The sequence below is a fragment of the Bos javanicus genome, chromosome 22 (genome assembly GCF_032452875.1).
Source record: "Bos javanicus breed banteng chromosome 22, ARS-OSU_banteng_1.0, whole genome shotgun sequence".
Taxonomy (NCBI): Eukaryota; Metazoa; Chordata; class Mammalia; order Artiodactyla; family Bovidae; genus Bos; species Bos javanicus.
Window position 1 is genome coordinate 47,291,115 of NC_083889.1, and position 27,912 is coordinate 47,319,026.

Genomic DNA, 27,912 nt, shown 5'->3' on the forward strand with positions numbered 1-27,912 from the left:
GAGACTGACCTGCCCAGGCAAGAACTGACTTAGGTACCAGTCTCTGCCCAACACAGATGCCAGGCAAGGGAGTCAGCCCTGAACTTTGAAAACTGATTAATAATAGAAGATTAAACCCTCTCTTCTCTTTGAAAAGCCACCTACTGGCCCAAACTAACCTAGGCTTCATTCTTCTCCGCTGAATGCCTCAGGTCCCCATCTGCCATCTCCCTGACTTGTATTTCTCATCAGTAACAGTAGCTGTGTGAATCTGAGTCCATATAAGTCTTCCTGCCAACCCCAAGTAAGAGCCCCCTAGGCATGTGACACACCAGGTTTCAATTTTCTTTTCTCTCTGCTGGATGCTGCCACAAGCAGGAAACCTCAAAACAGGTGTGCACATGAATTTGAGGAGGGGAAAAGAGGAATCAAAATGTCGGCAGCGATGCAGAGAAGCACGGCTCCTGAATACACTGTTACTGCAGAGTATCTGAAATGAGGTGTAAAATATATGATTCAATAAAGGTTTGTGCCCATAACAAAAAAATCTCTCTGGCACTGACAAATCTGCAGCATAAAATGCCTTCAGGGGAAGGAGGGGCCCACATGAGCTTTGACCCTCGTAGCCCCTGCAGGCCCTGCCTGGACACCGGCCTCTGCCTGCGAGCCCAGCGCTGACTGGGAGTGGGGGGGTCCGCCCTGACACCCTCGCTGGGGGCTTACAGTGTTCCGGAAGGAGTGGCTGCGGATGGGGTCCTCAGCGGCGAGGGCGGCGCTGCTCAGCATGATGAAGACGAGGATGAGGTTGGTGAAGATGTGGTGGTTGATGAGCTTGTGGCAGCCCACGCGGATCCTGCAGGAAGAGCCACAGCATGGATGAACCCTGGAAGGGCCCGAGCCCACAGGCCAGCACTCTCAGCACGCTGGGGCCACTCCATGGTGATGGACCAGGTGGAGGACCGTTGTCCCTATGCCACCCAAGCCCCACCTAGCAAACTGGAACCACCAGACCATTCTTTCCCTGAAACCCTGAGGGTTCTGTGTGGACAAGCCCCACAGACCATTCACTGCATCCTGAAAAGCAGGAACACCACCCTTCTAAAGGTGAACAAACTGAGGCTTCAGCTTGTGAAAGAACTTTCTTAAGGTGACCCAGCTATGGGAATTCCCTGGCAGTCCAGTGGTTAGGACTCTGCGTTCTCACTGCCAAGGGCCAGGGATCGATCCCTAGTCAGGGAGCTAAACTCTCAGAAGCCCCATGGTATTGCCACCCGCAAGTCCCCCAAAAAGGTGACTCAGCTAGTAGGGGACCAGGGCATATTTCCAATCCAAGTCTGATGGTGACACCTCCCCACTGTAACATGAAGCCCAGAAGCTCCCTTTTCCTGCCTTGAAACAGAGACTGAGGTCAGAGTTCATCGTAGAAACTCACACAGAACAGGGGTGACCCCAGCAGCCAGGCTGGCTGCATCCTGACCTGACCTCGGAGAGAGAGACTGGGTGTACTCTCCTGCTGTGTGGACATCCTGTCAGAAGTGCTATTCTGGGGGCAGCTGACCCACAACAAGTGCTTCTGAGAAAGTCAAGTGGAAGTCACATCATCATGTAAGAATCTCACAAGCGTCTCCCTGCACCCGGTGGGGCAGAGCCATCGCAGGCTCCTCCAGTCCCATGGAACAAGGAGGGTAGCACGTGCCCAGCACCCCAGCCCTGACTCTCACAACAGCACCGCAGGCTGTCAGAGCCTCTCCTGATGCCCCCGACAACATCCCAGACTACTTAGTGTAGTTAATGTCTGACTTCCCTTAACTTCAGTATTTGACTTCAGAACTTCACTGTTGGTTTTTTTGTCTATAGAATACATGCAGGTTTTCCTTTGAAAAGTTTTTTCCACTTTAAAAACCAGAAGTCAACTTTATATGAAGGTGATGTCTTGTTTCATTTTTTCTCCCTGGGGCTGCTGAATGCCTGGCTGTGGTCCCTGGAGGGCCGGCAAGCTGTCAGCAGCTGGGGAAAGCCTGACAGTGCTGTGAGGGCAAGAAGTGCTCAAAGCTTTGGGGGCAAATGGAATTCATTCCTCCCGTATAAGCAGACACAGTGAGCTGCAGGGGTCAGTGAGGAGGCTGAATAACTTTTTAAAAGAGATATGCAAACTCTCAACAATGATGAGCTATAAAAACTACCATCCAGGGACTTCCCTAGAGATTCAGTGATTAAGACTACGCCTCCCAACGCAGGGGGTGCATGTTCAATTCCTGGTCAGGGAGGTAAGATCCCACATGCCTCAAGGCCAAAAAGTCAAAACTTAAGACAGAAGCAATACTGCAACAAATTCAAAAAAGATTTTTAAAAATGGACCATAAAAAAAATAGATTACTATCTAATCTTCAACTCCGTAAGAACTGTTCCCACCTTGCCTCTCCCTGTGTCTCCCTGGAGCTTGAGAATTTACAGATTTCTCCTCTGACAGCCCAGAACTGCTTCTGCAATTCCAGCAACCTTTCTAGGAGCCATCTATTCCTCCTGGCATTTCACTCTGTCCCAGATGATTTAAAACCTAGAAACCAGCTAGTAAATACACATCTTCCTCTTAGAGTACTTGTGAGTAATTACCAGGTTCCTGGCAAGCACTGGATCATTTTAACAGGAGAAATGCTATTTTAAGCAGGCTATCATGGAGCTGAACTGAATAGCTACCACTTATAAACTATCACTGAGCAATACTGGTACATTGCCATCAAGCTCAATAGGGAAAAGTGATCGGCTACACTGGGCCTCTGAGTGAAGATTGGTTCAGGAAGCTGGTCAATACCCTCATCTCCCACAGCATCTTAGCAAAAGACTTCCTTACGAAGAAAGGGTCCTTTGGATGGAAAACGCTTCACAGGTGATGACCCACAGAATACCAGAGCTGCAGGACTGCACCATTGCTGTCCCAGGGTGGGGGCGTGTGGGAGCGGGGTCTGGAATAGCATTTCTCCCAAGGCCTGGTCACCCCCCTATACCCCTGTCCAAGCACAGGAAGGCCAGGAAGAGATGAAGAGGGCAAAGGCAAAGCTGGAACAGGACAGGGGTCGGGGGAACGGGGGGCCTCAACACTCAGGCACAGAAAGGGGCTGTGAACCATCTTCCCTTGCACTGTCTGCCCGCCTACCCCTGGCCCCCAGCCACTCTCAAGCACTCTGCAGGATCCGGGGGAGATGGGGCAGCCACGTGACTAGAAAGGGGATATTTACGGGTTGGTCTTGCTGAGAATGAAGAAAGCGCTCCCTTCCGGGATGGGGGCGATTTTCTCTTTCATGTTCAACTCAGAGATTCTGCGAGGACGGGGGCCAGCAGGAACCTCGGGTTCATCCTCTTCCTCCTCCTCTTCCTCTTCACCTACTTTAAAGGAGATACTTTTTTTTTATAGGCATGAAATAAGGATTGCATTTGTGTTTGAACGCTCATTTTCAATTTCACATGAAAATGTGGCTTAAACAATGTGTATCAGCTTACACAGGGCTTCCCAGGTGGCTCAGATGTAAAGAATCTGTCTGCAATGCAGGAGACCCATGTTTGATCCCTGGGTTGGGAAGATTCCCCTGGAGGAGGGAATGACAACCCACTCCACTACTCCTTCCTGGAACATTCCATGGACACAAGGTGGGCTACATTAATCAAAACCTTCCAAATATGAACTGATAGTGTGTGGGTTGGGGCTGAGAAGCGCTCTCATCTGGTGAGTGTGTCCCTTTGTGGGAATGAGGCCCCAGCACCAGGTGAAGGTGCCAGCCCCCAGCACCTGGCTGCTTCCCCAGCAACCTCCACACTCAGCTTCATCCTGATAAACTGTGCAGGGTTTCAAGTCACACACCCACAGTCTCCCAGGCTCCCTGACTCCACAGGACCTCCCTCCAGCAGCCCGTCAAGTCCCCAGTCAAGGTGAAAGTGTCCAGTGAGTCTTGGCCACTGGCTGCCTCCTAGAGAGATACCCAGTGCAGGCTGCATGCGCCCTGCTCCACATCTGTGTTCTCTCCCCACCACCTGGTGTCTGGGTTCCCTAAGCCGCCCGAGAAAAACCTGAGCTAACCAGCCCACAAGGGGACCGAATCTCTGGCCTCGGCAGCCCCGGCAGCCCTGCGTGTGCCCAGCTGGGCTGGCCACAGACCCAGGCGCTGATCAGTGTGAGGACATTACTCATGAGCTCAGCGTCCATCTCTGGTGTCCGCCGCATACCTGGCACATCACAGGGTGGGTAGGGGTCCTTGTCCTCATCCTCTTCTCTGTAGTCGTCGATGGTAACCTGGGAGGACAGAGAAGTCTTGGGAGGAGGGAGACTCTGACTTCAGTGGACTCGAGAGGGGCGGTTAAAGACCTAACCCTGCCATTCAGCCCAGGGTAGGGGTGTGATCTCCAAAGTGGGTGCTGTGTGAGTGTGTCAGGAGAGCAGGTACCCCCAGATGATGCCCCTGCTTCAGAGAGAAAGCCTGAGAGCAGATGAGGAGCAAAGTGGTGTCCCCCCTAACCAGCCATGGCCAGCCAGCACTGGAGCACGTGCTACATGAGAACCACCTCGCAGGTTCCTGCCTCCTCGCCAGACTGCGAGCCCCATGTGAGCGCAGATCTCACTGCTCTTGGTCATTCCTGATCCCTGGTATCTGACACACCATCGCCACTGAGAAAGGACTTACTGACTCAGTGAATAAATCAACAAATTCAGGAAAAATCCACAGCTGCCACAGTGCCTGAGTGTTCACAGTAGGGCCCTGAGTGCCCAAACCCTCTGATCCTGAGACACCCCCACCCCCACCTCCCAGGGACAGACATCTATTACCAATCTTTGATTTTAATCCCCACCGAGAAGATAGGGACACTGGTCAGATGTGCCCACACCATTCCAATCAAGAAAAAATAAGGTGTGAGACCAGTTAAATATGTATCACACCAGCTCTCTGTCTGAAATACTGTTAACAACCAGTTAAGTGCTCCACTTCAAGCAGACAGTCCTGGAGAGCCAGCATCTGTGATGGGGTGCCACGCTTTCACTCTAAAATAGCACCCACAACACTGTCATGGTATAAAGGTGATACATTTATGGTGATATCAACAAAATGATTTGGAAACAAAGCGGAAAATGTAACATATACCTTGTTGTCACTGTTGGCTATCTGGTTGACTTCTGGTTTGTTGTTCTTTTTATTTTCCAGACTTTCTTTTCTACAGAGAAGAGAACAGAAGGAACCAAGTAACCATCCTGTTTTATATAGAAAAAGCTCATCAGGATTTTGAATCAACAGTGGCCCATTTAATTGGGAACAACCCTAACAGCAAGAATACAGCACAACCCACACTCAGTTCATCTCAGTGCACTGGGTTCATAACACAGATCATCTTATTAAAATTCTCATTCAAGGGCTAATCAGCACTGGACGCATCATTTATGATGCCAGAATTAACTGCAGAGATTCATTAAGCATGGGGACGTGACTCCTACTTTCAGCTTCAAGGGAATAAGAGCCAAGGGCCTGGGATCTGCCCAAGAGCCCATCTTTTTCGGTCAGCCTCTTAGGCCAGCCACCATCCCCACAAAGCAGCAGCATGGGAGCCCCAACAGGTCACACCTATGACTGGCTCCCTGGGTCAAACCCTTCATTCAGCAAACCTCCCCAGGGGAAAGGCGGTTACCTGGCAATCTTTTTCCTTTCCTTTTCTTCAGCTTCCTCCTTCTGAGCAGTATTCAAACTTTCAGCATCAGCCAAATTGTCTACAGCGATGGCCAAGAAGACATTCAGTAGAATATCTAATTTGAGAATGTTAAGGATGAAGCATGGTTCTAAATGCAGCTATACCAGGTCAACAATGGCAGTGTCACACCCCTGTGCTCGAGAGGCTGGTGACAGGTTGACTGTCCCCTAGTGCTTTTCACTCTCCTGCATTGGGGAAGGAAACGGCAACCCACTCCAGTGTTCTTGCCTGGAGAATCCCAGGGACAGAGGAGCCTGGTGGGTTTCCATCTATGGGTGGCACAGAGTCACACACGACTGAAGCAACTTAGCAGCAGCAGTGCCATATTCACTTGGTAAAGCCAGGAGATTGGAGCCCCATTTTTCAAAAAGAACCAGAACCTATAGAAGATAAGCTAGCCAGAAGCAAAATTAAGATTCACTAAAACCCATGAAAACCTACAGATGCCAATATTTCCCTTCATGTGTGTATTACACGTGTGTCTATACATCTAGGTATCTATAGGTATGAAACACACTGCATAAAACAACCTGTCACAAAAATGTAACGTTTTTATGCATTTTACATTCACTTTATGCACTGCGTTTTCTTTGAAAACATGCACACCCACAACCTATCTATCTGGGGTGTGCTCTCCAAAATAAGACCCCAAGAAAGGCTACGCTTTATTCAAATGATGACCTCACAAGGCAGTCTGGGCCTTTCTCATTTGAAACGATCTTCCAAGTTTGCAAATACCTCATTCATGCATTCCACACTGACTGACTAGAGCACATCTAACTTATTGTCAGATGTGCTGGCCTGTCCTTCTGCATTGTCACACAGTGACTGTATCTGTGACTCTTGTGGTTGATTTTTATTTCTTTCAAAGAGTAGAAAGTTAGGTAACTGGACAAGTTACTAGCTTTTCGGCTTTTACTATAATGCTGTTTCTGTAGTTTCCTTGAGTGACTGAAAAAAAAAACAAAACAAAAACATACTCTGAAGATGCCTGTTTCTTACTTGCCAGCAGTTAAGTACATTTTGGAGAAGCATAGGGATCAGAGGGCAACAAACAGGTCAATGTGACTCCCATCTCTCACTGATGCTTCCCTCTGGCTGATGCAAGGCCATCTGCATGCAAGACAATGGGAGCCCAGGGGCCCCGAGACAGGAGAGGCACGCCACAGCCCCACACGCCCAGTGCAATCTGAACTCTCATGTGGGTTGCTGAACATGTCAACAAATACAACCTAACAAGGCACTGATAATGAGCAAGCTTCAGGGGATGTCATGCTTGACTAACCCATTCAAGTCTTTAAAAAGAGGGTAGAAATGTGAGTAGATTCTATTAAGACTGTCAAAACACCTCTGATACACTAGGATTACTTTTTAAACAGAGCTGCAACCAGCCTGGGGAAGCAGTTTGTTTTGGGCTGGCCAATGACTTGGCAACACGAGCTCTCCTCTGATGAACGTGGGATAATTGTGGCTCAGAAAATGATCAGTGCTGGGAATAACTGCACTGAGAATTCCTACTAATGATGGCAATGAAGAAATACTGTGTCTCTAGTCTTACGATGACACCAGATTCTTTCAGTAGTAGAAAGTAAACCCAGAGTAATAAACCACAGGAAAATCTTACAAGATTGTAACAGATGGTTTCCAAGAGCGAATACCCAATAGATATGTTTAGATGTATAACCCACCAGACCCTCCTAAACACTGGTGTGCCATGGAATTCGTCTGACAAGACCTGCCAAGCAACTCTGACATGCTGGTTAGAGTCCGGGTTCTGGGGACATGAGAGGAAACAGGACAGATTGGAGACCTGGCTTCCAAGTAGCATCTGTTCTAGCTGGGGGAGATAGACCATAAACCATTTAAGGACTGCAGGGAGTGATACACCCACTATAAAGAAACTACAACATCTAACTGGAGGGAAAGTGGCTAGAGAATACTTCTGTGCAGATTGGAACCAGTATACGGCTGTGGCCTAGAGAATTAATCACGAGAACAGAAAAAGAAAATACTGATCATTCATTTAACAAACACTGACCAAGAGCCAACTGTGCGTGATCTTGTGGTGTAAGCCACAAAGATGTGAATACAAAAAGAGACTGCAGACTCAGGGAGCTTATCGCCTATTACTAGTTGGCAAGATGGAGAACTGCACCCCAAACTCTAGCAGGAGCCGCAAGTGATGAGAGGAGCATGGAGAGAAACTGGCGGGAGGGCTCCCCTGGGGGCGGGGGTGGGCAGCGCGGCTCCCTGCAACAGGATTTGTGTGGGCTGGGAGAGGGGCTTCCACAGAATACTCCAAAGTACAAAGCACTGTTCTCACAGGCTTGCACTTGGGTTTCCACCCTGAAGAAGGTTCACTAACAAGCCAGAGAAAATGAAGGGGAAAACAGCCCACCAGACTTCTTAGAAGATTCTAGATTAGGATTCTTTAAAATAAAAAAGCGAAGACCAAGGAGCAGTATTCATACCTTGGTCCAAGCTGTTCTCTCACTAAGCATTAATCAAGGAGCTCTATGTGCCAGGTCTCGTGCCAGGGCAGCGAGGGCACAGAGAGAAAGCAGACACAACCCAAGGCTACAGGGTCAAGAGGGGCCGAGCGACGTAAAGGGAGGTCTGAATTTTCTAACACCTAGGGTTAGAGTGACTCTGGCTGGGAGAAGGAAGAAAACAAGTCAGAGAAAGCAGGACAGAGCAGCTGGCCAAGGGACGCGTGATCCCCAAAGACACAGAGACCAGCAGAGCAAAATGAGGGTCAGGGGAGCTCAGACCAACCCACTGAAGATAAACGTCCCCATCCATTCTGAAGGGTCTCAGGAAGTCAGAGGTGTACCCCTAACCTTTTAATGGGGCTTGGAGTGGGCCACCCCAAAACAAGCCAAGGTGGCATGTTGATGACTTTGAATTAAAGTTATTCGAGAAACAGCTGGTATAAGAAGAACACTCTGACCCACATCTGTTCCCCTGGGAGCAGGAAACCAGCTCCCTGAAAGGCATCCTCCCTAAGCCGGGAGACAGTGCTGGCAACTGGGGATCCGAGGCTGAGAAGGCTTTACAAACAAAGCTTGTGACTTCTCTGTTACTTTGCTATCCCAAGCAAACACTACTTTGTTTTGTCAAATCTTCAGAAATAATTGATTTTTTCTCTGGAAATATATATGAAATGTATATGAACAGCCTGCTTTGGTTATTTCTTAGGTCCTACACCTACGGGGTCTTCATATGTATGAAATTAAATGTGTTTTCCTATTAATCCGTCTTACGTCAATTTGATTAGTAGCTGGTCAAAAGAACCTGAAAGCCAGAGAACACTTTTCCTCCCTATACTCTCAAGGGTGGCAGCATACAGAGCACATGGCTTTGTCCTAAGCCATCCCTTGGGCTGTGATGTCACGCGGAGCGGGTGACCACTGGTGTAGCCCACGTGCCACCTCAGGCTGCCTCCGTGGCTGCTCTCATTCCTTAAGGCCCGGAGGAGACTCTGCCGCTCCCCTGCTGTCCCAGCAACAGAGGAGGACACACGGGAACGAGGTGAGGATGCTCATGTTCCCATCACCCTGGCCACCACTGCCCCCACCCCGGGGAACCTTGGAGAGGAGGACAGCATATGGTGACCACAAGGTGACCCCGGCGGTCCAGAAGGATACAGTTACCGCAAATGAAGAGGATGATGAAGTAGATGCAGACGATCATTCCAGAAGATGATGGGCCCCCATACGCCATGATACCGTCATACATCACAGCATTCCAATCTTCGCCTGTCAGGATCTAAGAAGCCAAAAGTGGGATCAGCGGGCAAGTGGACTCACAGTTCCCACGATTCTCCCAAGCTCCTGGGGCTGCCTGGGTCTGGTGTCAGCTGCCTTGCACAATTCAGTTTGCACAGAACAAATGCATCCGTCAACCCATAGTCTTCAAAACATTACACTTAATCACACAAATACATGAGTTAATTATTCTGATGAAAATAAGATGACATTCCCACATAAGACATGTGTACTCTTTGACTGCACCCCAGCCCATTCAGCCCCTGCTGGTGTGTCTCTCCAGGACCTCTGTCTGTCTGTGCATTTAAGCACATATATACACACCCGGCGGAGAAGGCAATGGCACCCCACTCCAGTCCTCTTGCCTGGAAAATCCTATGGATGGTGGAGCCTGGTGGGCTGCAGTCCATGGGGTTGCTAAGAGTCGGACACGACTGAGCAACTTCACTTTCCCTTTTCACTTTCATGCATTGGAGAAGGAAATGGCAATCCACTCCAGTGTTCTTGCCTGGAGAATCCCAGGGACGGGGAGCCTGGTGGGCTGCCATCAATGGGGTTACACAGAGTTGGACACGACTGAAGCGACTTAGCAGCAGCAGCAGCAGCATACACACCCGGAGAAAACAGGCAGTTGGTATCTTATTTATTTATTAGAAATAGAGGGTATCATACTATTTGAATTTTCTGCAATTTGCTTTTTATTCTCCCTCTCGATGTATTCTGGAGACCCTCTGTGTTACAGGGTCACTTTATTCTTTTTAATGGCTGCCTAGCATTCCTCATGCTTTATCAACTGTGGAAATGGAAAATCATATCTATGATGTGAATCACTACCAAACAGAAATTTGCCAAATGATTGGAAAAGGTAAAGCAATTCATAGAGAAGGAACTATAAATGGCTCCTAGTCACATGAAAAGATATTCAACCTCATTCCTGACAAGAGTAGTATCAATTAAAACTACAATGAGAGAACACTTTCATCTACCAGACAGGCGGTGATCAAAATGTTTGTGTACTCACTGTGCTAAAATAGAGTGAGGTGACAGAATCCACCCCCATCACTGGAGGATCAACTACCACAGCCTTAAAGAGAAGACTTAAGCAAGAGTGTCAAAGTTGAAAATGGACACACCCCCTTTAAGCCAGCAATTCCATTTGAGGGGATTTATGCCATAGATCTAATATCACACATGAGCCCCACGATGTGCATGCAAGGCTACCCACTCAGCCAAGACACAGTTTACTATTCATTCAGCAGCAAGGGACCAGTTCCATGAATTATGGCACACCCACACCACAAAATGGACAGACACGGGGGGCTCAACCCAGTGCTCTGTGACAACCTCGAGGGGGAGGGGGAGGAGGGAGGTTCAGGAGGGAGCGGACATATGTCTACCTGTGGCTGACTCATGCTCATGTATGGCACAAACCATATAGTAATTTGTAAAGCAATTATCCTCCAATAAAAAATAAATGGAGGCAGCATTGAAAAGGAAGAGGCACCTTTTTATGGACCAATAAGACAGGTTCTTAAGGACACTTTAGGTGCTAAAGAAGAAAGATTTAAAAAAGCACGTAGAATGAGCTACTATCTGTGTAAATTCATCTGATCGTAGGTAGACAGATAAATTTATTTACATCTGAGCAAGCACACTGGGAGAATACAGAAAAATCTGCTTAATGGTGGTTGCCTCCCACAAGGGGAAATTGGTGGCTGGGTTGGAGATAGACTTGCTACTTTACATGTTTTTCTAACATTTAAATTCTGTGCCATACACATGTACTACAAAAACCACCAGCAAAATGCAGGTTTCTCTGGAAGCATCAAAAAAACAAAACAAGACAAAATGAATAATTCATCAGTGGCCAAAAATTAAGTTTAATTCAAAAAGCTGAGTTAGGGGACTTCCCTGGTAGTCCTGTGGTTAATAATCCTCCTGCCAACGCAGGGGACACAGGTTCCATCCCTGGTCTGGGAAGATTCCTCATGCAATGCAGCAACTAAGCCCATGCACAACTGCTGAGCCCATGTGCTGCAACTACGGAAGCCCAAAAGCCTAGAGCCTGTGTTCTGCAAAGAGAGAGGACACTGCAGTGAGGAGCCCAAGTGCTGCAATGAAGATGAGCCCCTGCTTGCCCCAACTAGAGAAAATCCAAGCACAGCAACGAAGACCCAGCACAGCCAAAAATAAACAATTCTGAGTTATATTATACTGTATTGCTATATACCAGGCCTGTAGCAGTGATAGCAATTCCATTCAATTCAAAATGTCCAAGTAGGAAAGAACCTTAGAGATCATTCCTTCTAGGCTCCATCTTTCAGAAAACAGTCACTTTACAAAGTCACAGTGCTGAGCAATGGAAGAGCCACCGTGGGAGGTCAGGCCTCCCACCAGGCCGCCCCGCCCTGCCTGCAGGACTCGCTGGCATTACATGTGAAAAGCAACAAGGGCAGAGGGGTTTTTAAAATTTACCCGCCAGGCTCTGTCCAAGGAAGGCCACGACACACAAGGAGGGGGCTTGGAACACCTCAGGTGAGAGCCAGGTGGGGTGGAAAGGCTGGGCCTCTGAGGGTAGGGCCACCTGTGAAGCCCTAACCCCGTGGCTCCCTTCTCAGCCTGATGCCCGCCAGGGCCGCACCAGCACAGACATCCCTCAGAGTCTGTGTGTCCCCATTCCATCACACGACAGGGGACAACACAGGGACAGCAGTTGTCGCAACTGTTTAGTCACCCTGATTCCTGACTATACACCACAGCATCAGGGCTTTAGAAGTCACACTATGCATAAATCCATTATAACCAGGATTATAAAACTTGCCTGCCATCAAGAATGAGCAAAGTACAAGAAGAGGATTTCAGACCCTATGAAACCTCAGAAACCTCATACAGTCAAACACAAACGTGAGGTTTATTATTTCATAAGACATCCAGTGGAGAAGGCACTGGCACCCCACTCCAGTACTCTTGCCTGGAAAATCCCATGGACAGAGGAGCCTGGTGGGCTGCAGTCCATGGGGTCGCTAAGAGTTGGACGCGACTGAGCGACTTCACTTTCACTTTTCACTTTCATGCATTGGAAAAGGAAATGGCAACCCACTCCAGTGTTCTTGCCTGGAGAATCCCAGGGACGGGGGAGCCTGGTGGGCTGCCGTCTACAGAGTCACACAGAGTCGGACACAACTGAAGCGACTTAACAAGACATCCAGTGATCTCACAAAAACGTGAGATCACAGCACATCCCTCTGGACTTTGATGCAAAATAAATGACTTATATGGCACAAAATTAATCAGAGTGTTATTAGAACAGAGGTTGCTGGTACAGTGACGATGGAATCATTTTGCCTTGTTGAGTCGTGGACAGACGAGAAGGTGTCTCCTAAGGCGCCACCCAGGGATAGGAGGGCGGGGAACTCACCTGGAACACTGTGAGAAGGGCTTGCGGGAAATTATCGAAGGTGCTCCGCTTGGTTTGCGTTTCATCAAAATTAAACTTGCCGCCAAACAGCTGCATCCCCAGCAAGGAGAAGATGATGATGAAGAGAAAAAGCAGAAGCAGCAGCGAAGCGATGGACTTCATGGAGTTTAACAAGGATGCCACCAAGTTGCTCAGGGAGGTCCAGTGCCTGCAAGTCAAGATGAGGGGGTAAGCCTAGGGCGCCGTGTGGGGTGGAGCAGATGGTCCCCCCAAGTGGGGTCGGGGCTGACCACCACCCACGGTCGGGAAACCCCTACAGTGAGCACACGCGTCCTCACCTGGTCACTTTGAAAATTCTCAAGAGCCTCACACAGCGGAACACAGAGATGCCCAGGGGAGACATGATTTCCAGTTCCACCAGGATCGTCTCGGTAATTCCGCCGCACACCACGAAGCAATCAAACCGATTGAAAAGAGAGACAAAGTACGCCTGGAGACCCAAGCTGTACATTTTGACCAGCATCTCACAGGTGAACAGAGCCAAGAGGACTTTGTTAGCAATATCTGGAAACACAAGGAGCACGTGTCCATGGGATCTCAGCACGGGAGCATCTCTGACCCCTGGTCCCCCACCTCCCCTCCCACCAGCCGCTGCCAGAAGGGCCCCAAGCTCTCGGCCCACAGTTTTGTTCTTGCCCTCTCTATAGAAATGTGGCAGGAACACCCATGGTCCACCTGTCTTCCAGGCTCCGGTCTTGCTTCTGCTACCACCCAGACGTGTGCCCCCTAGAGAAGTACCTTGGTTTCTCTGGGGTTCACTTTCACTGACTGTACAATGGGGAGGGGCAGCTTACCACATAATCTCTGTGGCTTTCGAGGCCTGAAAGCCTACAAGTCTGCATTTAGACCATCGTATTATTTTTATTTGTTTCAGTCACACAAGAAATCTGTCTGGTCTTACTTACTGCCCCCAGATCTAAGAAACAGCTGCCTGTCAAGGTCACTTCAAAAAATGCCACCCAGCAGGCTGGAGAGTTGAGGAGAAACAGATATAACTTGACATCAGGTAGGTCTTCACAATGGCTCAAAACTGTCCAACTCAGAAAGGGGTGAGCTCCCACACCACCCTGCTGGGGCAGTCGAGGTAGGCAAACAGCCACCACTTGCCGAGGAAACTACAGTGGAAAATAAAGCTTCCAGCGGGCACAGGGAGGAGGGATATGAGGTCCCGTCCAGCTGCCAGATTCCTTGATCCCACACAGGGTTCAGACAATGAGCTGCTCTGGAGTCATTAGCTCCAACGTGCATCACACACCACACGACCCGGACCGCACACTCTGGCCAGGTGCGCCTGTGCTTGGCTCTGCCACCCTCCAAGTTCCACTGCTCACTGGAAATGGTCCTGGACAACCACATGTCCATCTGAAAAGACTAGACTGCAGCTGGGCAGCCTCAGGGATCCCCTGTTTGGAGCAAAAAGGGAATGGCTTCTGCTTATACCTTGAATCTGTGTCAACCAGTCAGGCTGGTTGTAGTGCTCGGAGGAAATGGTTAAGGTGTTGAGAAACACCAGGACAATAACCAGCCAGTAAAACGTGACGGACTTCACAGCAGCCCTACACCTTCTGCGACTGAAGCGGTTCCAGCGGCGCCAGCGGCGGCTGTAAGAGAAGCAAACGTTACCCCCTGGATGACAGACAGACGCAGCACCTGATCAATATCGCTAAGGAATGACTGCACTCTGGAGGTCCCCACCAGGGTCGGGGTGCAGGGAGGAAAGAGGAGAACAAATGACACAGAAATGACCGGACCTCGTAAGACAAATAACGGTGGTTTTAAAAGATGACTTTTTAAAAGCACAGTATTGACTTGATCATGCTATCTGTTTCCTTCCTATGGCTGCAGATAACCCCTTAATTTGTCATATGCAGTCCTCAAGCCGGTCAGGAAATCTAGATGTTCAGAGTCACCAGCTTGTACACATCCACAGTTCACATGCCCACCACGAGGCTCTCGGGTCTGATTGAGCTGTCAGCGCACAGAGACGCCAGCTTATCATCCACATCTCTTGCAGCACCTCGATCATCATGTGGAATTTATCAGGCAGCCAAGGGCTCCAAAACCTGAGTTTTCCTTTTAGGGAACCCTTCAGTCCTTTCGTAAATCTGGGAGGTAGCTCTGGAGCCAGAGAGAGTCATCAATGCTGAGTAGGACATGAGTCGTACTCCTGAGTCATCAGGTGCCCTTTCTAACTAGCAATGCTCAAAATATACCTTTAGGAGGAGAGCTAATATTGAATCATGTTTCCATACAAATAAAATGAACTAAGCCAAACAGACAAGCAGCATGTTCTCTACCAACTCCCAGTTGCAGTATGTAATTAGAGTATTCTCGGCCTCAGCCCGTCTCCCTACGGGAAACATTCCCTGCCACGGGACGGTTTGGTGAAGGGGGTCTCAGAGAACGGCTGACCGAGTGGCAGTGTCAGCCCGGTCCGGGCTGTGCTCACAGACTGGGGTGGTGGGCGCTTCCTCTAGCACTTGAGTCAGGAGAATCTGCAGGCTGTGTCAAGGTTGCAGCCCTGGCTGACTCAGCTGCACTGCTCTGCTAAGAACACTGTAACCCAGGGGCCAATGAAAGACTTGCGCCAGCTCTTTGGCAAGACCTGGAACAAGCGAGGTGCATTGTATTCCTGCTCTTGCTATGTGGGTTTCCGATGGTAACAGCAGCTGGGAACATGATAACAAGAGTAGAAAAATTCCACTGAGGACACTCAAAACTGTTCCCACAAGACTGGGTTTCTCCCATGATGCATAATGCAATACACACAAGCAAGGTGGCCTGAACGACATCCAGCCCAAGGGCACGCAGCCTTGTCCCTGCAGCCCTATTCATGCTGCAGGGACAAGTGACAGATGTCTCCCAAGTCCAGGGGAGGCGCGGTCTGTGACCCCACCCTGTAACAGTATGAGGGCTGTGGCAGGCAATCACCCACACCAAGTGCTACGCCCAGGGCACTGGGTACAGGAGGAAGGAGAAGGGAGCCACAAGAGAGCTGAAGGGTCAGGGAAGGCCTCCTCAGAAAGCTGAGGTTTGGGCTGGCTCTCCCTCTCGAAAGCTGAATAAGGATTAGCCAAGGGTGGACAGGGAGAGAGCAGGGCACTCCACTTAGCTCCCGCCAAAGAGACTGGGTGGGAAGAACTGGAGTGTGTGGTCCATTTGACAGCTGGAGAGCAGTCCAGAATAACAAAGTGCGAAGTCTGGGAGGAGTGTCTAAATACCCCAGAGGTCAGAGGGTGATCTGGGGGCCAAATTATGAAGAAATTTAAATGTCCTCTGGCAACAGGAAATTCATGAAAGTGCTTTTCATTATGAAAACGCTGTTAATTTTTTTTTTTGGCCTCGCCACACATGCTGTGGAGTCTTAGTTCCCCAACCAGCGATCGAATCCATACCTCCCTCATTGGGAGTACACAGTCCGAGCTACTAGACTACCAGGAAAAGTCCCCTTAATTTTTTTAAAGACCGGTTTATTAAGATATAACTTACATATGGCAAACCTGACTTCTTTTTCTTCTAAAGTTTGTAATCACAACCACAATCAAGACGTAGAATATTTCTAGCACTCAAAAAAAAATCCTTAATGGCACTTTACAGTTAATCCACTGCTCACCCTAGCCCCTGAAAGCTACTGATTTGTTCTCTTTCTCTATTATTTTGCTTCATTCAGAATCCTATCAACCGAATCATACAATATATAGCTTTTTGAGACTGGCCTCCCTCATTTAGAAAAAGTTCATTTGTGATCCATTTGTCTCATTGATCTCTCAGTAGTTTTCTCCCTTCTTGTTGCTGAGTTTCAGTCCATCATATGGATGAACTATAATTTGTCTACCTTACCATCTGATGGGCATCTGAGTTATTTACAGCTTTCGGCAATTATAAACATATAAATGTTGTATTTATCAATTATACATATATAATGTTTATGAATAAACATTCATGCAAAATTTTTTGTGTAGGCATCTATCTTCATTTTTCCTATATAAATACCTTAGAGGTGAATTGCTGGGCCATATGGTAAATACGCTGGACTTTGTAAGAGACTGACAACTTGCTTTTAAAATGGCTGTGTCACCTGACCTGTAGCAGTATATAAGAATTTCCACTGATGTGCATCCTTGTCAAAATGCCAGCTTTCAACATTTGATTCATTCTATAGGTGCATCATGGTATCTCAGCTGTGATTTTAATTTGCATTTCCTAATGACCAGTGGTCATTTCATGTGTTTATTTGCCATCTACATGGACTGTAGTCTGCCAGGCTCCTCTGTCCATGGAATTCTCCAGGTAAGAATCCAGGAGTGGATTGCCATTCCCTTCTCCAGGGAATCTTCCCAACCTGGGGATCGAACTCAGGTTGCCTGAATTGCAGGCAGACTCTTTACCATCTGAGCCACAAGGGAAGCCCCCTCTATGACTACATGCCTACTAAAAATCTAGTGTCCATTTTTATTGGGTTGTTTTATTATTACTGATACTATTCTTACGTATACTTGATACTAGTCCTTTCTAAATTCTGTTTTGCAATAATTTTTTCCTCCAGTCTGCAAATGATCTTTTTCTTTCAAGAAGTAGTAGTTTTAATTTTGATGAAGTCCAATTCATCAGTTTTTCCTGTTATGACCAGTGCTTTGGGCGTTGTACCCAAGAAACTTTTGCCTAACCCAAGGTCACTAAAATTTTCTATGTTTTCTTCTAGGATTTTTTTTTCAAGATATTTTATTGATAGTTATGCTTTAAATTTCCATTATTTCTTCCCTTTAATATTTCTTATTGATACCATTCATTATTACTCCCTACTTAAAGTGACGTTAATTCTCTAAAGCAAATATTAAAATTCAAAAAGAGGACAAAGGGCAAAATAGAAATAAACCATCAAAACAACAGAAAACAGAAAGCATGTTACTTCTTACTACACAAAGAGAATGCAATATATATGCACATACACAGACATATGTATAATGCTCTGCAGAAATTTCAGAGTTTATCAACTGGCTTTTTTACATATTGGGTTTAGAATATCAATAAATATTCTTTCACAACCCAGATATTAATGGCTGAGTATGGTCCAATAGCAATACTTTTTTTTTTTTTTAAACTTTACAATATTGTGTTAGTTTTGCCAAATATCAAAATGAATCCACCACAGGTATACATGTGTTCCCCATCCTGAACCCTCTTCCCTCCTCCCTCCCCATACCCTCCATCTGGGTCGTCCCAGTGCACCAGCCCCAAGCATCCAGTATTGTGCATCGAACCTGGACTGGTGACTCGTTTCATACATGATATTATACATGTTTCAATGCCATTCTCCCAAATCTCCCCACCCTCTCCCCCTGCAACAGAGTCCATAAGACTGATCTATACATCAGTGTCTCTTTTGCTGTCTCGTACACAGGGTTATTGTTACCATGTTTCTAAATTCCATATATATGCATTAGTATACGGTATTGGTGTTTTTCTTTCTGGCTTACTTCACTCTGTATAATAGGTTCCAGTTTGATCCATCTCATTAGAACTGATTCAAATGTATTCTTTTTAATGGCTGAGTAATACTCCATTGTGTATATGTACCACAGCTTTCTTATCCATTCATCTGCTGATGGGCATCTAGGTTGCTTCCATGTCCTGGCTATTATAAACAGTGCTGCTAGGATTTTTACAGTTTTACAAAAAGAATTCCATGGACAGAGGAGCTTGGTGGGCTAGAGTCCGTGGGATGGCAGAAAGATGGACCGACTGAGCAACCAACACTTCACCTTCAGTTCTATTCCACTTTAAGTGAATTTTTGTACACAGTGGTAAAACACTGTTTCTAACTGAAAAATAATACTTATATGGGAAAGTAACAAATCACTGGTATACAGTTCAATGAGTTTTTACCAACTGATTATGTAACCTGCACTCAGAGCAAGTAAAACCATTACGAGGAACTCAGAAGACCTCTTGAACTTCCTTCAATGGAAAAAGTTTACAGCAGAAAAGTGACAGGAAGTATCTCTCTTAGAGGAAATGACTCTGGGAGGGTATACAAAAAGGGTTGATTAGTAGGCAAAACATTATTCATGGTTGCATCTTACTGATCTGTTTTTTTGGGGGGGGGAGTGGTTCTTTGGCACCTACTACAGTTCTACAAGGCAGGTACTTACTGTTTACTGGGCAGGCTGATCTTCTACATGAATGTTAGAGCCCACAGTATAAAAAAATCAAGTCTAGAGCAATTCTACATAAAGTTCAGAAGGTAGAACATAAAAAGCCCACACAAGTTTAAGAAAAATTAGGGAAAGAAGATACTGACCTGAGCTTGGACTTTGAGATGGCTTGACTGAAAGAAAAACAGAAAGAATATGATTCCTGTTAGGAAGGCTCCAGGATATATTCCCCTCCACCTTTCAGCAGAGATACCATAAAAGCCATGCATGGAAGCCTGGTTCCAGCACCGCTGGCTCCTGAAGTGAGCCAGCTGGGGTGAGCATGGAGCAGGGGGCCAGGCAAGAGAAGACTCTCAGCTGCCTGAGCAACCCTGGCACAGGTGGAGATGACAAGGGTTCTTCTCCCCCCACCCCCAAACTGCTCACACTGCAGCCAGGGGGGCTGCTCCTGCCCACAGCTCAGCCACGCATCTCCACAACAGCACGTGCTGCTGCTACAGTGAGAAGAGCCCTGGGCTTGGAGCTCCAGCTCTGCTCTTCACTCTACGAGAGCTCAGGCAAGCAGCACAGCTTTTTCAGCCTCAGTGTACTCATCTGTAAAATGGCAAGACAAACCCATTCCCTACCTACTTCATGCTATTGTAGGAGGGCACAGCAAGGAGGAGGAGGAAAATTTACTTCATAAACTGTTGAGTTTCCTGCTCCTAACATCATTTTTATGCATCTCCACCAAGGAGATCAGATTCTCTTAAAAATGACACCTGTATTCGACAGGCATAAGACCTAAAGGACACCAGCAGAAAGCAAATAAAAGAGAATTGCATGGGGCTCCCCCAAAGCAGGCGGTGCTTGGTGTACTGCACGCAGCTGGAGTGCCTGCTCCTGCAGCCCAGTGCATCCAGAAAAAAAGCCAATGTGTGCTCATGTGAAGGCATCCTCCAAGGTTAGGAGAGGGGGTGCAGGGCTCCGAACAAAGTGTATGAGCCGAGAAGGGCAGGGTCTCATTATCCAGCCACTATGCACAAGGTTGGGAGAGCCCGTAAATGAAGGAAACTTAAATAGGGAGCACATTCTGTGAGCAATTCTGCCATACAAGCCCTTCAAAGCACTGACGCCAGCACCAGGCTCAGAGAAGCCTTTACCCCCAGCGCCGACACCCAGAGGGCCCGGCCTTGGCAGCGCCTCTTCTTCTCCACCAGCACCTAGTGGACACAGGGGAATTGCCAGGTTACCTGGCTCAGCCCAGGCAGGTTCCATCTCAGCAGGACGGACTGCTTTGGAGGACGAGGCAGGTGATATGCTGGGGGTCTGGGGGGCCAGGGCTAGGAGGCGGACCAAGGGGCCCAGGGTGAGCCCGCCCACCCCTCTTGCATCTGAGGCCATGGCTCCAGGCTCCACCGAAACCTGGGCAACTCACTCATATCTGCTTCTCTAAGAAGCCAGGAGGAGCCCAGAGGACAGCGCCTCAGCCCCACTCACCAGAGACTCCCACAGCAGCCTCGGTTCTCGCCTTCCCCGCTCACGTTCTCTGTGTTCACAGACTCCGTCTCACTGGTGGGCATGCTGGCTGCGGGGAGAAGAAACGCTTTAGATTGTGCCATGGCTTCAGGAATTGGTGACGGCCAGGGAAGCCTGGCGTGCTGCCATCCACGGGGTCACAAAGAGTCAGACACAACTGAGCGACCGAACTGAACTGACTGACTGGATGCCCTGCGCACCCAAGGATGGGACAAACGCAATCTCTGCCTCCAGGATGAGCCTCTGGGAAGCTGGGAGGAGGGTGAAGAACATGATGAAGGGTCCCCAGGGACCTGACTGGCAAAAGGAGGTGCTGAGAAGCCCGGTGTCTCACAGAGGAGCCTTCACTTCCATGATCTGCCAAGGAAACCCAGAAAGTATCCCAACAGGAAGAGAAACCCACTATCCAACTTCCCAAGGAAAGAAGCCTGGGGACCAAAGTGAGCCCTGTAGCTGTCAGTGCCAGCGTACTCCTCTGATTTCCAGGTTTGCCCTGAGAGGCCATCACAGCGTCTCAGTTACAGCTACATCTTTTCTAGTGCCCGCAAGAAGTACTCTAGAACATCTGTGAACAAATCTAAGATTTCATAAACAAATTCTTACTTTAAATATACTGAAGGAGAGGAGATATTATCAAGGGAGGAGCATGTGAAGGTACCAAGCAAAGAATCTCTTTAAAAACGGAAGTATTCAACTCATTTTCCGTTAATCCTACCTGATGTTCTTCTGCCCAGCTTGTGAAGCCAAGATGCTGAAGGACGTCAGTTAGATTAACAAAAAAGACTGTTGACCAAAGATGCCTGCACTAGAGCTCAGAACATGGTCCTATGGGGAAAGAAGGTTTTCTCCCAACCAGCGACCAGAGGGCAAAGCTGTCTGTGGTCCTAGTGCACTGGCGTCTCTGGGCACTTCTTCCTTCCCCACAGCACAGCATCAAGCAGAAGCAGAGGAAAAGTTGAAACATACCCACTCAGGTCAGGAGGCCCAGGGACCCATTCAAGAGTCACCATCTGGCACATGGGTATTTTCTTCTCCTCCGCTTGATTCAACCCTAGAAACGTCTCCAACATGTGCTGGGGAGCAGGCGGCAGAGGAGGTGCAGGACACAATGAGGGACCCGGCCCTGCGCCTGTCCTGGACGACCCAGGGGAGAGGCAGCACCCAGTGCACTTCGGTCCACCAAGATTAGAGCTGCCTCAGGGGTTTGGGCAAGTGCTGTAAGGAATGACTAACTCTGCTCTGGGGTTAGGAGCCGTCATCAAAAGCCGAATAATGGGAGAATCACCCCCACACGTGCATGTCTTTGCCCTGATGCATAATTGCGAACTGCAGCGACCTGGTTTTGGAGACCTAATGGCGTCAACAGGGAGGCCTTTCCCCTGCAAGCCCTAACCATATGGCTCCTCCTCTGAAGGATGCCTGAGTTTCAGCTGTAAAACCTGACAGAGGTACCTGGAGTGCCAAGGGGAGCAGTCTGAGCCCAGCCCAGACTGGCCTCAGGGCAGCGCAAAGGAGCAGGACCAGAGAGCTCTGTCGGTGCGGCTGCACAGCTGTGGACCCTGCTCGGGGGACAGACAGGGTGTGAATGACAAGGATGGACGTGGACCCCAGAGAACTGAGAAACACCTTTTCTGAGGCACCAAAGACGACCCCTTCCCTCCTGTGAGCACCCAGAGGACTGAACTTGCCAGGGTGAGGGGGTGAAATAGCCATCTCCAGGCACACTGAGGCAAAGGCTTCAAATGGGAAGGCAAAATGAGCAGAATTACAGATGATACAATACAACCAGTACTCTCACAGAATAACCCTTTTCTTCCTTAGTCAAGTCAAAAGAAACCAACTACAAATTTGATTCACTTTTTCACAACTCCATGCAAAAACACAGACACAGAACCAAACAAACCGTAAAGAAAAACATCACAATCCAATCACAGAAACCTTAAACAAAAAGCTCCATCAAGAGACAGAAACACACATACACAGGAGGCTGCTCATACAATTTGCTTCTCCACGACTATTCCATGCCTGACTTCAGCAGAAAGACTAAAAAGTCATAAGAGTCAGCCAAGTTCACTGTTACAGGTTACTCCCACAGGGTCACCCTCTTCTTCAGGAGCAGGACAAGGAAAATCATGGTGGGAGACCCTTACAGATATGGCCAGGAGTCATCTCTGCAGAACGTTTTTCTTGGTGGTTACTGCCACCATGGACAGAAGCTGAAAGCAGCAGGGTGGGGGTGCCACCGGGTGGACCAGGGTTCTCAGGCCTCAGCAGGGTCCTGGCTCTGCCCTGGGCAGTCCCACCTCTCTCCAGGCTTCTCCAGGTCCTGTCTGAAAAGTGGGAACACTATCCCTAGGCTCTGGAGGGTCACTTTCCTCTACAGCAGTGTAATACTTCATGGTTCTAATATTAATCATGTTGTAAACTCAGCCACTATGTCCAAGAAGAACAAACTTCTTTTCATGGGCAAAACTCTGTGGCTTTTTACTCTCTGGGGCCATGTCCCGTGATGATATCAATAGAATTACTGCATGTAAGCTCTGGGAGTTGGTGATGGAGAGGAAAGCCTGATGTGCTGCAGTCCATGGGGGTCGCAAAGAGTCAGACACGACTGAGTGACTGAACTGAACTGACTGAAATTCAGTCACTATTTCCAAGAAGAGCAAACTTCTTTTCATGGGTAAAACTCTGTGGCTTTTTAATCTCTGGGGCTATGTCCCATGATGATATCAATAGAGTTGCTGCGTTTCACTCTTAAAGCTTGTTTTTCAAAAGATCTGATCCAAACAGATAACTCACAGCCTGCCCATGGGAAAGGTGGGGGGACACTACTTTGCATTTCTGGTTCCATGTCAACTAGGGAATGAAATGTACAAGCGCTCCCTAGACTGAGGTTGGGGCTGCAGAGACAAGAAGTCAAACTGAAGTCCCCAAGCAGAAACTGAGGCTAACTGTGGGGCATGGTGTCAGGACTGCACTGACGGAGAGAATCCTCCTGCTTGCCAAGCGGGCTCCACCCTTCAAGTAGGATGGGGCAGTGGTTGAGAGCAGGCCTCTCAGGTTGGCCAGGTCTAACCTTACCCCCACATTTGTGACCGAACTTCTCCAAGGCTTCATTTTCTCATCTGTTGAAATGGGACGTACTTTAACTTCACTGGGCTGTGAGCAGAACTATAAGGGAGGGGGTGCAGAGTGATCCACAGTGTCAGGCCGTCAGTGAGGCTCCTACATGACGAATCCATCAGCTCAAAAAGCTTTCCTGGAGCTCCCTGGAAGCAAGGGGACTCTCTCTGGATGGTCCAAGCCCAGGGTCACTTCACCCCACCCACTTCTACAGCCACACAAAGGATTCTCGTGTGAACACCTTCCACACTTCTGACCCAGCCTTGGCCTGCACTCCCAGCTTGTATCACATTCTCTGCCTTAAGCGGAATTATTTTACCTTAGCCTGTTGTATTGAGAGCAACTTTTCTGTCACCTCTATTTGACACCTGCAGAGCCACAGAACCCTAATAAATAAATCTGCTCTGGAATCATGCCCCCGGGGGCTCAAGAGGAAGAGACGAAGGGGCGGGTGGAGGAAGACAGCAGTGACTCCACCAGAACGTGGTGACCTCATTTGGTCCCAGAAATAGATGTGGATCCAGTCCCTCCACCCGAGCCTCAGAGCCACACTCTGGCCGGGGCCCCGGCAACCTTCCCATCCCGCCTCTCCCTCCCTGCCATAGGAGTGTTCCTTTTTCAGAAGCATACGAGACACCGGGCCCAGTGGGCATAACCAAGGAGTTTGTTTGTACATTAAAACATTTCACCCTTCACTTGCACCAGACTTTTTTTTTTAACATTCCTAAATTGATATGCACTTCACTTCACTCAGCCCCAATAGGATCTCATCTATGTTTTAAAAAAATCAAGACAGGAGAATCAGAGACTGTTAGAACTGGAAGGGGCTTCTGAGAGGACATGAACAAATACTGTGATTTCACAGATGAGAGAACCGACCCGCTTGCCTTGGGACACACAGCTCAGATGTGAGAGGAGAAAGCTCTCCTGAGCCACCCTCACCGTGCAACAACCCAGTGGCTTTGGTACATCCTTAAATACACTGGTGTATGATTCAGTATCGGTACATGTTGGTATGTGCACTGGTATACACTTAAAACTCCACAAATCAAAATGCTCCAAAAACCAAGTAAGCCTGTTACCTGCCAGCCATGCTGTGCTGTCCTAATGGCCCTCATTAACCCCTGGAAACCTGGTGTAGAGCCAGACCACTTCCAGGAGATCAGCCCAGCAAACGGGGAGGGGGGTGTTATACAAAAATACAGGTGTGCCAGGGACTACTAGGACTTCATAAAAGCCCAAACAGAAAGACTCATAAAAGCCCAAGGAAGTAAACCCATGGATGACTTTATCAGAACACGTGGCATTCTCCCTAACCAGTTGCCTCAGCATCAGGACTGCCCCATTCGGGGTGATCGCTCTGTCCCTGTGAGCATTCAGCATTCACTGCTGACAAGTGATTAGGTCTAATTAGGGCTACAGCAGAGAGACCCCTTCAGACAGAATCCGGACCCTCCTGTAGAAGGAAACAGGGCCATCTGCATGCAGAGAGGCTATCAGTCCTTTTTCCCTACACATTTCAGGAAATTTTAGAGCTTTGTTGAAGAAGTTTTCATTTTTTAAATATAAATTTGAAAGCAATTCTCAATGACTCCAGCTGAAACCAGGCATTGGGACAAGCCTGTGGCCTATGCAGTAATGCTGACTGGCCCTGCATCTGCCAGGCACTGGGATCTCTAGGGAGAGCCCCAGGGCAGACCCTTGGGCTTCCAGCGTGTGTTCGCTGAAAAGGGGCCTCCAGTGGTAGGTCGGCGAGGGGATGGTGCCAGCCAGCAGCCCAGGACACCCTGGACTGTAAGTGAGAGTTGCCAGGGCCTCCCAGGCAGCCTGGCTCGGCCCCTGCTCTCCGTGGATAGCAGGTCACACTATTTCTCTTTAGGATCTAATTGTAGGGCCCAGATGTCATCATGGGTGATGCCACATGAAATAAACCAGGAAACAGCTGTTTTTCAGGCCAGCTCAACAGTATCTTCACCACCATGTAAACATTCCTCTATCTACCGTCTCTCTGAAGAACAACGCACATCTCAACCGTATCTGCCTGGCCTGTGGATTCAGAGGGAAATCAATACACAAGTGCACACGTGCGCCCGGGCATGGATGTGCGTGCCCAGGAGTCAGAGTGAGTCTGTGTGCAGATCCAGACAGGCAGCCCCCAAACTCTGGCCCCTCCCCCCACTCCTTCCAGACCAGCTTCCTGCCTCCAGGACAGAGGTCAGAGAGGCTTGGTCTCTGTCATTGCCGGGACAAGCCCCCTTTCTTCCCAGGGCTTAGTTACTGCACCTGCAGCTATTGGTCAGTTTCATCTCTAAGACCCATTTACCTCTGACCTGACAGGACTGCTGTGAAGAGGAAACACCCACAGGTTGTCTGGTTTTACTCTCAGCACCAAGGGGGGTTTCCTCACATGTCCCGCCTCCAGCTCAGCAAACAGAGCAGGAGGTGAGCAGTACTGTGAAGTCACAGCCCACCCTTCAGGAGGGTGGCCAGAAGGCCAGTAGTAGGCCTGTAACAACTGGTTCCAAGTCACCTCCAGGCAGAGCACCCTGGGGAGTACAGCAGCTCCAGGAGGGAGCAGCCCCCGGGACACCCTGGCGACCCTTGCCAAGTGAGCCCGGAGCTCAACAGGCCCCTCCTGGACAGGTCACACTGACAGCCTCGCTCACAGATGTCCGGGGCCTCTAGGAACCTGGTTCCCCTGTTCTCCACAGGACGCACTTTCTTGCACACTCAGGGGTCTCTTTGAGCGTTTCCCTCTGTGCCCCAGCAGCCTAAAGCGTCTCACTCTTTCCTTTCAGAGGCAGGGGTGGGGGCGGTCAGGTTAGATAACTGAGCAGTGGCAGGATCATAGCTGCCTTCCTTGGGGACAGGGGCTCCGCAGCCAAGATCTTGTGTTTTTATCTCATTTTCATGACAAGCACGAGCAGCGCCATGACGTCCCCTGGAGGAATTTGCCTGTGCTTGCTAGGGGTGACACGTTCAGCCGTCACAGGCTAACAGACTCTCCTTGCTGTAAAGAAGCCAGGCTCGTGCTGGAGAATGTGGGTCAAGGCCAGACCAAGGTTTCTCTGTCTAAAGCAAGAATCATGCCATGCCAGCAAATATTTCTGTATGACCAGCAACAGTGGGAGCACAGCATCCCCACGAGGGCTCCCACCCCAGCAGCATCACCAGTAATGTCAGGGGCCTTCTTCTGGGTCTCTAAGTATTTCATTAAATTAAAAAAAACTCCACCCCCAACAAAATACAGCAAGTTTTCTGAAAAGTTACACTGCTTCCTAATCCTGCGGATCTCAAGGCTAATCTGAAATTCTCAAGAATCCTTGAAAAGTCTCAAGGCCCAAGCACCAGCCAAGGAGGGGGGTCTCTCCTCCCCTGGGATAGGAACCACTCATTTGCTCACATAACTTCTCAGACTTGGAAGCCTAAGTCAGTCTTTGCAAACTCTTTTCTCACACCATCACAGTATTTCCTGCTTAGCGGAAGCCGATTTTTCCTGCAGAGGCCTTAGGAGTTCCCCATGCCCAGCCTCTTCTTCATGAACCCATTCCCAGCATCGCAGTGGCACGAGTCAGCTGTCTCCGCCCCAGATTCAGGGCCACTCTCAGACAAGTTCCTTCTCTCGGAGCCACCACGTCTTCTCAGTGTGACAAAGGGCTCATGTCTGTACCCACTCTCCCTTTCCACTTTGGGACCTTCTGAGGAGAGTAGGACTCGAATATATCCTTCATTCAGACCACCCAAGACTTGCTCAAGTCCAATTCCCATCACCTCTGTGCTCGGCATTCCCACGAGCGAGCAAACAGGGCACCGTGAACTCTCTGCTCTCCTGGCAGCTGGCATTGTGCCCCCAATTCTCAATCTTCTCATTGAGGCTCCTCCAAGGTTGTGTGGCCAGGGCTGACCTTGGTGGCAGCAACCACGTGTGCACAGGAAAAGCACAGGGATGGCTCGAGCAGGCAGGACACCAGCTGTCTGCATAACTGCCCTGCATGGGGATGGTCCTGATACCAAGCCCAGGGATTCTGATGACAGGCTGTGTTAAGCATTATTTTAGAGCACAGACTGAAACTGTTTGCCACATAAGCCCTTTCCCCATTCCCATTTGTAAAGGCAAGTGCCCCCAAATCATGGCATCCTCTAGAAGTCTATTTTTAACTTCATT

The 27,912-nt window shown here is 48.8% G+C and overlaps 1 protein-coding gene across 22 annotated transcripts in view; it reads right to left on the minus strand.

Annotated features, from left to right (window-relative positions):
• The window catches only part of CACNA1D (calcium voltage-gated channel subunit alpha1 D), a 362,663-nt gene that overhangs the window by 96,158 nt on the left and 238,593 nt on the right, over window positions 1-27,912 (minus strand). For 15 of the 22 annotated variants that reach the window (XM_061396664.1, XM_061396662.1, XM_061396659.1 and 12 more), the window contains exons 10-21: window positions 20,586-20,673; window positions 20,249-20,308; window positions 19,253-19,279; window positions 14,392-14,552; window positions 13,230-13,455; window positions 12,892-13,099; window positions 9,354-9,474; window positions 5,647-5,761; window positions 5,109-5,178; window positions 4,198-4,264; window positions 3,216-3,363; window positions 703-832 (exon numbers count right to left, since the gene is read on the minus strand). In XM_061396664.1, the coding sequence (XP_061252648.1) occupies window positions 703-832; window positions 3,216-3,363; window positions 4,198-4,264; window positions 5,109-5,178; window positions 5,647-5,761; window positions 9,354-9,474; window positions 12,892-13,099; window positions 13,230-13,455; window positions 14,392-14,552; window positions 19,253-19,279; window positions 20,249-20,308; window positions 20,586-20,673 (1,421 nt within the window). The remainder of the gene's footprint in view (window positions 1-702; window positions 833-3,215; window positions 3,364-4,197; window positions 4,265-5,108; window positions 5,179-5,646; window positions 5,762-9,353; window positions 9,475-12,891; window positions 13,100-13,229; window positions 13,456-14,391; window positions 14,553-19,252; window positions 19,280-20,248; window positions 20,309-20,585; window positions 20,674-27,912) is intronic. The other 7 variants (XM_061396674.1, XM_061396665.1, XM_061396667.1 and 4 more) reach the window with 1 other exon arrangement.